Raw genomic sequence first — 10444 nt, 5'->3', positions numbered from 1 at the left:
CCTGAAAAAGAAGAGCCTGAGAGCCATCTTACAAATCCATGTAAATTTCTAATGGTTGGAGGATGTAAGAATGGGGCTGGGCTCTTCTCAGTGGTAGGACAAGGGGCAATAGATACAAACTAGAATACAGGAGATTTCACTTGAATTTAAGGAGAAACTTCTGAATAGAAGGAGAAACTTGTTTGGTGTGAGGGTGCTGGAGGCCTGAAGCAGGCTGCCCAGAGAGGTTGTGGAGTCTCCTTCTCTGCAGGGACTCCATAACCCACCCTGGCCATTGCAAGCTACTCTGGGTGCCCTGCTTTAGCAGGGAGGGTGGACTGGATCATCTCCAGAGGTTTCTTCCATTCCCACCACACTGAGATTCTGGGATTTAAAATGCTGAGCTGGCTGCCCCTTTGCAGGTCCTTACACTCCTGCACTGCCCTTTCATCACCCCTTCCTGCAGGGCCTCACATCTTCATAGCACAGAACACAACACTACAGCTCTTACATTTATCACTGAAGCCCATGTGAACAACACTTTAGTCTCCTGCCCAGAACTCACTTTTCCAGGAAAACTCTTTCATTTGAGAGCAAGGGCAACTAAAAGCACAACAGCTGTAACGGAAAAGAATTAAACACTGGAAGAAATGCAGCTTCCCTTTGTACATCTGAACAGTTGCAGCAGCCTGCTGAACAGCCCAGTGAGGAAAGGAGTGGTGGAGTTTGTACCTGAAAGAACTGAAAGCAAAATAAACTGCCCCAGAATGCTCTGAATGGGACAGATGCTCACCTCTGATGCTCTCTTGTAGCAGACCCTTCTTGAAGTAGGCCAAGGCTAACCCCACAAGGCTATCAAAGTCAGTGAGGGGTATGGATGTGTAAACCTCAATGGCCTCATCACACTGGCCCAGGGCACTGTGAAAGCAAAAGCAAACACTGGCATGAGGGATGGAGCCACAGCTTCTGTGCCCCAGATAAGCTGTCCCTGCAGGGCAGGAAGCTCCCACAGCAGCTTTCATCATAGAGGTTTGAGCTGGAAGGGACCTTCAAGATCATCCAGTTCCAGCCCCTTGCTATGGGCAGGGACACCTCCCATCAGCCCAGGTTGCCTCATCCAGCCTGGCCTGGAACACCTCCCTTGGGACCCAGTTCCAGTGCCTCCCCACCCTCACTGTTAAGAATTTCTTCCTCATCTCTAGTTTTGTTTCCTCATAAACTGCAGGCATTCACTGTCTTCTACCCAAGCTATTTAAATAACAAAAGCTGAACAACCCCCACCAGAACCTTCCCCTATACCCAGATACTACTTTGTGTGTCTAGAAATCAAAGAATGGTTTTGGTGGAAGGGACCTTAAAGATCATCATCACCCTCCAAACCCCCTGGGCCCCTGTGTTCCTGGGCAAGCTGCTGCAGGTGCCCCTGCTTTTGCAGGTGGTTGGGCTGGATGATCTCCAGTGGTCTTTTCCAACCCCCACCTTCTCTGAAGTTAAAGAATGAATTCACATTATCACTGCCAGAAGTCCTATTCTCCTGTACAAAGAATTTATCACTTTCCCTAGAGAGCTGACAAACACCCAACAAGCAGAGCCTGAGCTCTCTCTACCAAAGAGAAGTCTGAAAGTCTTCATCTGCTTACACTTGGGTCCTGCACTCCCTGAGGAACTGTGAAGGGAACTCACAACTGTGAGCAGGCCTGCAACAGGGAGGGTGATCAGCAGGAAGAACACAACACAACACCCCAGGCCATGTGTTAGTCTGCAGAAGTCAAATGCAGGTTCAGAGGGCAAGTTGAAGGCATTTTGAAGCAGATCTTTCCTTCAGCCTTAGCCTGCTACACACCTCAGGTGTGGAGACTCTTAGGAAGCACCCAGCTTCTGCTGGAGATCAGAGTGTGTGTGTTAGAGTATGCTAAGGCACTTCACTATCAACACAAGGGAATTAGAAGGGAATTACTGTGTGGTACAATGTGAGGACATTCAGCAGTTCCTCCCAGTTTAACTTTATTTCTCACCCACTTCTGGAGCACACCCAAAAATTCAGTCCAGTTTGTCTACAATGAAGAACGGATTCTTGGATTACTTTTAGCAACCACCTTCCACCTTTCAGCCTACCCCCCGTTTTGTGTCATGGCCTTTGCTGAAGCTAGGGGCTGAGGAAATTTGTCACACAACACTTACCACAGGGACCTGCCATAGTTTTGCATTGCTGTCTTGTATCTCTCAGTGTCCTCAGAGTTTTTCAGCAGGGAAGCTGCCCTGAAAATGATCAGAATTAGGGAGTAATGACCACTGGGCTAAATATGCATGTTTTGACAACAGTTCTCAGAGCAGAACAAATATTTTGATGCAGGAGATTTTCTGTGCTCATTAAGCACAAAGAGATTGTTTTACAGCTCTAAACCATGTTCACCAAACCAAACTCCCTTTGCCACCTCCCTCTATCCTGAGAAAGGGACAAGGGAAAAAAAACATTGTGCCCAGGTGGTCAAAAAGTCCACCAGCATCCTAGCCTGGATCAGCAATGGTGTGGGCAGCAGGAGCAGGGCAGGGATTGTGCCCCAATACTGGGCACTGGTGAGGCCACACCTCACCTCCTGAGCTCTGTTTTACGCCCCTCACTGCCAGAAGGACACTGAGGGCTGGAGCAGGTGCAGAGAAGAGCAAGAAAGGTGGGCAAGGGTCTGCAGAAGAGGGCTGGGGAGGAGCAAGGAACCTGGGGGTGTTTGATGTGAAGAAGAGGAAGCTGAGGGAGACCTCCTTGCTCTCTACAGCTTTCTGAGAGGAGGCTGCAGCCAGGTGGGGGTTGGGCTCTGCCCCCTAGTCTCAGGTGACAGAAGAGGAGGAAATGGCCTGAAATTGTGCCAGGGGAGGGTTAGATTGGCCATGAGGAACAATTTCTGTGCTGCAAGAGTGGTCAAGGATTGGCACAGGGAGGTGGGGTGTCCCCATCCCTAGAGGTGCTTCACAAAGGTGTGGTCATGGCACTTGAGGCTATGGTGGGATTGGACTGGATGATCTTGGAGGGTTTTTCCAACTCAAACAATGCCTTAATTCTGTTCCATAAAAATGAAGCCAAACCATCTTCATTAATGAGATAAGAGCTTGGGTTTAGTTTTGGTGCCTATGTTTTACAGCTCCTAAAATGTCACTTAAATCCCACATAATGAATTAACTAAATCCTCCAGCTCTGGGTTCTAGATTTCCAGATGTGACAGGAACATCCCCACACTTCTCCTTACAGCACAATTCACTGAAATCAAGAGTCACAGACTGGTTTTGGTTGGAGGGGACCTCAAAGATCATCCCATTCCAACCAGCCCAGGTTGCTCAAGGCCTCATCCAGCCTGGCCTTGAACACCTCTAGGGAAGAGGTAGCCACAGCCTCCCTGGGCAACCTGCACCAGTGTCTCTCCAGCCTCACTCTCTACAATTTCTTCCTTATCTCCAGTCTCAGTCTCTCCTTTTCCAGCTCAAAGCCATTGCCCCTCTCTTCCTACCACTCCAGGCTGTTATCACAAGTCCAGGCAGGGACTGTTGAAATGACAAAGTAACACTTACTACAGGGAAAGAAAAACCCTTCAGTTTGGTGCACAGAAAAAGGGGCCCAGGAGCTTCCCTCAGTAAGGTTTTCAGGGTGTGTAGTTTACCTGCCATAGGCTTCTGCTGCCTGCCTCTTCAGATGCAGATAATCATCCAAATACCCAAGCATTGTGAAAGCAGAGGCATCATCTGGGTTTCTCTCTGGAAAAATCAAAATTGACAGTACAGGAGAAGGTGATCAGAAAGAGCTGTGAAAGGCATCATAAAAATACTGCCAGCCTGGTGCTCACAGTGGGTACAGAGACATAAAATGCTCTGCCCATGGCTTCTGTCAGCTGCTGACTGTGGAATCACTGCCACAAACTGTGGGCAAACACACAAGAGAGATGAAGATCCCTGGCATGGCATCAGGTTAGCTCACAGATGTTTAAAGCCTTCTCAAACAACATGCATGCACTCAGGATATTTGAAGTCTCTCAGCACACAGTGGTCTGGAGGGGTCTTTTCTAAGGAAATAGGGAACTGTTCAGCCTGTACTGACTCACCAGAGAGAAAGGGACCTGGGGTGCTGATTGACAGCCACCTGAACACGAGCCAGCAGTGTGCCCAGGTGGCCAAGAAGGCCAACGGCATCCTGGCCTGTATTAGGAATGGTGTGGCCAGCAGGAGCAGGGAGGTCATTGTGCCCCTGGACTCTGCACTGGTTAGGCCACACCTTGAGTCCTGTGTCCAGTTCTGGGCCCCTCAGTTTAAGAAGGACATCGAGACACTTGAACGTGTCCAGAGAAGGGCAACAAGGCTGGGGAGAGGCCTTGAGCACAGCCCTGTGAGGAGAGGCTGAGGGAGCTGGGGTTGTTTAGCCTGGAGAAGAGGAGGCTCAGGGGATGGTTGTAGCCAGGAAGGAGTTGGTCTCTTCTCCCAGGCAACCAGCACCAGAACAAGGGGACACAGTCTCAAGCTGTGCCAGGGGAGGTTTAGACTCAAAGTGAGGAGAAAGTTCTTCACTGAGCGAGTCATTCGTCATTGGAATGTGCTGCCCAGGGAGGTGGTGGAGTCACCATCCCTGGAGGTGTTCAAGAGGGGATTGGACGTGGCACTTGGTGCCATGGTCTAGTAGGCATGAGGTCTTGAGTGGCAGGTTTGACTTGGTGATTCTATGATCCTATGTTTAATACTACAGCTTCAAAAGGTCTATTAGTAGCTAAGGCACAGACTTCTCATCTGTTACCTGACCTCAGTGTTTTAACCTCTTTTCCCAGGTTCTGAAGGCCCCTCCTGCAGTCCATTAAGAACAAGAAGAATGTGGGCAGCAGGGCAAGGGAGGTTCTCCCTGTCTATTCTGCCCTGGTGAGCTGACCTCTGGAATCCTGAGCTGAGTTCTGGGCCCTGCAGGTTATGAGAGACAGGAAACTGCTGAAGAGAGTCCAGCAGGGGCTACAAAGCTGCTGAGGGGCCTGGAGCAGCTCTGTGAGAAGCAAAGACTGAGAGCCCTAGGGCTGAGAGCCTGAAGAGCAGCCCCAGAGGGGATCTGATCAGTGTCTACATATATTTGAAGGGTGAATGTCAAGAAGAAGAGGTCAGGTTCTTGTCAGTGGTGCTCAGTAATACATAAAGGAGCACAAACTAGAACCCATGAAGTTACACCTCAGCATCCCGAGAAAATTCTTTGGTGTGAGGGTGCTGGAGGCCTGGAGCAAGCCACCCAGAGAGGTTGTGTAGAGAGTTTCCAACCCCTGCTGGCCATTGTACTCCTGGGCAGGCTGCTGTGGGTGCCCTGCTGGAGCAGGGAGGTTGGGCTGGGTGAGCTCCAGAGGTCCCTTTCAACCCCCACCATGCTGGGATTCTGGGATACTCTAAAAGGCTTAGAACCCAACCACACAGCCCACCTCCTACTGAAGGCTAATGCAGTCTTGAGGCTATGAAGTAACAGAGCACCCAGGAATGGACCTCTGCCAAACAAACACCATGGCAGAGAGGAGCTGGCCTCTATCTTAACCCAAAGGATGTCTGACAGCAGTCACCTGATGACAAGAGTGACAAGGCTCTGGTCCTTATTTTGGTTGCCTTTGAAACAAAACTGGCTGGAGTCAGAAGACAGAACTCACATCTTGTCCATCTCTGTGACACCCTTCCCTTGTTTTGGTTACTTTGCAGCTCAGGAAGCTCTCCTCAGCCCATCCAGCTCACTCTCTGTCAGACTGGATCTGCTTACTCAGAATGGACCTCCAAGGCCTGACATGTTAGTGAGAGGTTTAAGTTACCTACCTGTGTATTTGGTCAAGACCACCTGTGCTGTTGGGATAGCATTCATCTCAACAATGTTGTACTGATACACCTCAGTGTTTCTGTTGCTTTTGTCCTGCAGTGTCGAGCACACCCAGTGGCCATAGCCTTTTGCTCCCTCATCCTCAAGAAACAAACAAACAAAAATAGCCCCAAAATAGGAGTCATTAAACCTGCTCAAGCAAAAGTGAAGTCATTGAAGAGGATCATAAGAATTCTGTGGTTTAGGGCAAAGTCCTGTTTAAAAACCTGCACTGGTGTTAAGCAAGGGAAGAGACCAAGTTTTACCTTGCCCTTGGGGCACAGAGAATTTTTACATTAATGCAGCCTTTGCTGCACCACTGCAAGGATGAGAGATGGGAAAAACTATGAGAGAAAATGAGGTCCTCCATTTTTAGAGCTCAAGACAGTGGCAGTGTCCTTCCTCTCCTCTGGAATAATTATCATTTATGCCTTTGATTTCTATCCAAATCTGTGGAACACAAAGTATGTTTTTTCCACCACTTTAAGAGCTGACTTCTCAGGCTGTTGGGCCTGAAGCATTTAATAAAGTGTCTCCCTGCTACTTAAAGCCATCACAGGCCAGGAACCACAAGAGGAGGGCCAAGCAATCTCACCTGGAATGTGGCTGTGACTGTTCCATCACTCAAGACATCTGTTTTTAACAAACCACATTGCAGCAGAAACTTCAGGGCCATACAGTTGCCATACTCACATGCATGCAGAGTTCAGTGGTGTGCCTGAAGAGATCCATGGTGTCAAAGCTGTCCACTCTCTCTGCAATGAGAGCCTACAGAGAAGCAAGGGTTGCTGTGGTCAGTACTTCATGACATGAACAAGAAACTCAGCACATGTTACTGCAGGCATCTCTGAGGCATTGAACATGAAGACACTTTCTTTTCCTCCTCATTGAACAGAGTCACTGAATCATGGAACTGCTTGGGTTGGAAAAGCCCTCTGAGATCATCCAATCCAACCATCCACCCACCTCCAGCATGGTCACAAACCACAGCCCCAAGTGCCAAGGACACACCTTTCTGAACACCTCCAGGCATGGGGACTCCACCACCTCCCTGGGCAGCCTGTGCCAGTCTCTGCTCTTGCAGCACAGAAATTATTCCTCATGTCCAACCTAAACTTCCCCCAGCACAGTTTTGGGACATTTCCTCTCCTTCTATCATCACCTGAGACTAGGGGGAAGAACCAATACCCACTTGGCTACAGCCTACACTCAGAGAGATGTAGAGATCATGACAGGCTGGACAGATGGGCAGAGTCCAATGGGATGAGATCTAACACATCTAGTGGGTGCTGGACTTTGGCCACAACAGCACCATGCAGTGCTACAGGCTGGGGTCAGAGTGGCTGGAGAGCAGCCAGGCAGAAATGGACCTGGGGGTACTGGTCAACTGCCGGCTGAACATGTGCCTGCAGTGTGCCCAGGTGGCCAAGAAGGCCAATGGCATCCTGGCCTGCATCAGGAACAGTGTGGCCAGCAGGAGCAGGGAGGTCATTGTGCCCCGCACTCAGCACTGGTTAGGCCATACCTTTAGTCCTGTGTCCAGTTCTGGGCCCCTCAGTTTAGGAAAGATGTTGACTTGCTGGAAGGTGTCTAGAGAAGGGCAACAAAGCTGAGGAGGGGTTTGGAGCACAGCTCTGTGAGGAGAGGCTGAGGGAGCTGGGGTTGCTCAGCCTAGAGAAGAGGAGGCTCAGGGGAGACCTTATTGCTGTCTACAACTACCTGAAGGGAGGTTGTAGCCAGGTGGAGGTTGGTCTCTTCTCCCAGGCAACCAGCACCAGAACAAGAGGACACAGTCTCAAGCTGCACCAGGGGAGGTTTAGACTCGAGGTGAGGAGAAAATTCTTCACTGAGAGAATTGTTAGCCATTGGAATGTGCTACCCAGGGAGGTGGTGGAGTTACCATGACTGGAGGTGTTTAAGAAGAGACTGGATGAGGCACTTGGTGCCATAGTTTAGTTGATTAGATAGTGTTGAATGATAGGTTGGAGTCAATGGTCTTGAAGGTCTTTTCCAACTTGGTTAATTCTATTCTATTTTATAGAGAGCAAGGAGGTCTCCCTCAGCCTCCTTTTCTCCACACCAACTCCCCCAGCTCCCTCAGCAGTTCCTCCCCAGCCCTCTTCTCCAGACCTTTCCCCACCTTTCTCGCCCTTCTCTGCACCTGCTCCAGCCCCTCAGTGTCCTTGTGGGAGTGAGAGGCCCAGAAGTGAACCAGGATTCAAGGTGCAGCCTCAGCAGTGCTCAGCCCAGGGGCACAATCCCCGCCCTGCTCCTGCTGACCACACTGGTCAACAAAGTGAGTCCCAGTGAAGGCAACACCAATAGTTTCCACTCTATCGGTAGCTGGAACCTGTCTTCTGTGGTACTTTACATCCTTCAGGATGTGTTAGCACACATTGTAAGAACATGTGACAGGGGCTGAATGTCAGCAGGTGATGATGCTGGTTCTTCCCTAGAGTCCAGTTCCAGTCAGGTATCATGAGCAGGTCAAGAGCATGGGATTACGAAGTGCATCAAGAGTGATGACCAAAGCATGAGTCCCAACTATTTCTGCTGTTCAGGGATGGCCTGGATTGTAGAGTAGGAGCAAAACCAACCCTCAATGGTAGGGAAAGGAAGGGACCTTCCATGAAGTTCAGCTACCTTAGAGACCTGCTCTAACAATGGTGTTAGAAGCAGGGAAGAGAGTTAAGCAGTGACACACAACAAGCCAGAGGCAGAGCTAAAGCTGAAGGAACACACAATCACCTCTCCAGGGATGGGGACTCCACCACTGCCCTGGTCAGCCTGGGCCAGGCCTTCACAACCCTTTCAGGGAAGAAATTGTTCCTCATGTGCAAACTAAACCTCCCCCTGGCACAAATTCACAGAACCGTTGAGACTGGAAGAAAGCTCTGAGGTCATCAAACCCAACTGCTTGCCTAGAGCTCCCAGTCCCACCACTACTGCTGAAACGCCACCACCAAAGCAACTTCAGGCTGTTTTCTCTTGTCCTGTCACTTGTGCCTAGAGCAAGGAGGCCAATCTCCACCTGGGTCCAAACTCCTTGAAGAGAGTGAGAGTTGTAGAGAGCAAGCAGGTACACCTCAGACTCCTTTTCTCCGAGCTAAACACTGCCAGTGGTTTGATGACAGTGGTCAGTAAAAAGCTTCAGAGCACAAATTTAGTATTTTTTTTAAAAGCTGGTTTCTCAGCATCAGCCAGAAGACCACCATATGAAGGTACCCGATGGATGTAGCTTCCACTCTATTACCATTATGGACACAAAGGGGCTCATCCACCCTCATACAATCACAGAATGGTCTGGATTGGAAGGGACCTCCAAAGGTCATCCAGTCCAACACCCCTGCAGTCAGCAGGGACATCCTCCACTGGATCAGGTTGCTCAGAGCCTTGTGCAGCCTCACCTTGAATACCTTCAAGGATGAGGCCACAACTACCTCCCTAGGCAACGTATTCCAGTGTTCCACCACCCTCATGGTAAAGAGCCCCTCAAGAGAATAAGACACCTCCCTTTAGCTTCTGACAGATCATTTTTATGAACATGCTCAAGTGCCCATCTGTTAGGAAGGAGGCCAAGCCTTCCCTGTGACTAGCACTTGGGTTTGGAACACAGCATGAAGTTTTTTTCATATTCCTACCTGTCCAAGCCAACACAGTAAGTAGGAAGGGTCCAGAGACTGGGCTGTCTTGAAGGCTTCGTGAGCTTGCTGCAAAACAAAGAGAAAATGCCACTGAATTGCCAGTGCCACAAAAGTTTTTTGATGCCACAGGTGACATCTTCTGTGCCACAGATGCCAACGATGCATTGCCCAGAGAAATAAACAACTGCAGCCTTATTTGAAAACTAAAACAATAAAATCCTCACACTATCAAAGTTCTTCTCTCTTCACAGTATCACACAGTATCACAGTAACTAAGGTTGGAAGAGACCCCAAGGATCATCAAGTCCAACCTGTTCCAACAGACCTCACAACTAGACCATGGCACCAAGTGCCACGTCCAGTCTCCCCTTGAACACCTCCAGGGACAGCGACTAACCACCACCTCCCTGGGCAGCCCATTCCAAAGACGAATGACTTGCTCAGTGAAGAACTTTTTCCTCACCTCGAGTCTAAACCTCCCCTGGCACAGCTTGAGACTGTGTCCCCTCAAAACATATTTCAAAACATATTTCCTTCTCCAGACAGCTCAGCAGGTGGAATACTTCTATTGAACACTTAGTTAGAAATCTGAGTCTTGGAGGACCCAGGCTTGTTGAAATTTGCTTCTTCTTCATGCAAAGAGTTCAACAAACTCCTTTTCAGACTGGTGAACCACCCACAAATTACATTTTCCCTATAGACTGTTGGTGTTCAGAGTTTCCCACTCAAGGCAGCATAAGGTCTGCACAGCCTCAGCATCACTAAGCTTAGCAGGAGGCAGTTTGAAGTATGAGGTTGTTTTTATTACAAATAATTCTGACCATATTTCCAACTAGGCACAATTTCTGTCATTCAGACCATCAAACAGAAAAGGATCTGCATGAGAACTGTGGACTTCACTTAAAACTACTCTTTCTCCAGAGAAACTCTGAAGTCTACAGAGGATTTCAGTAAATCAGATGCCATGCTGATG

The 10444-nt window shown here is 49.2% G+C and overlaps 1 protein-coding gene across 1 annotated transcript in view; it reads right to left on the bottom strand.

The window, feature by feature from the left end:
• Positions 1–562: 562 nt before the first annotated feature.
• The window catches only part of LOC128899344 (tetratricopeptide repeat protein 37-like), a 121852-nt gene continuing 111970 nt past the window's right edge, over positions 563–10444 (bottom strand). Inside the window, exons 2-8 of the mRNA XM_054177804.1 lie at positions 9469–9537; positions 6521–6595; positions 5788–5929; positions 3630–3723; positions 2161–2238; positions 773–897; positions 563–597 (exon numbers count right to left, since the gene is read on the bottom strand). Coding sequence (XP_054033779.1) covers positions 563–597; positions 773–897; positions 2161–2238; positions 3630–3723; positions 5788–5929; positions 6521–6595; positions 9469–9537 — 618 coding nt within the window. The remainder of the gene's footprint in view (positions 598–772; positions 898–2160; positions 2239–3629; positions 3724–5787; positions 5930–6520; positions 6596–9468; positions 9538–10444) is intronic.

This window comes from Dryobates pubescens, chromosome Z, assembly GCF_014839835.1.
Source record: "Dryobates pubescens isolate bDryPub1 chromosome Z, bDryPub1.pri, whole genome shotgun sequence".
NCBI classification, from domain to species: Eukaryota; Metazoa; Chordata; class Aves; order Piciformes; family Picidae; genus Dryobates; species Dryobates pubescens.
Note: the sequence above shows the minus strand (reverse complement) of the source record. Positions and strands in the feature narration are given on the sequence as shown.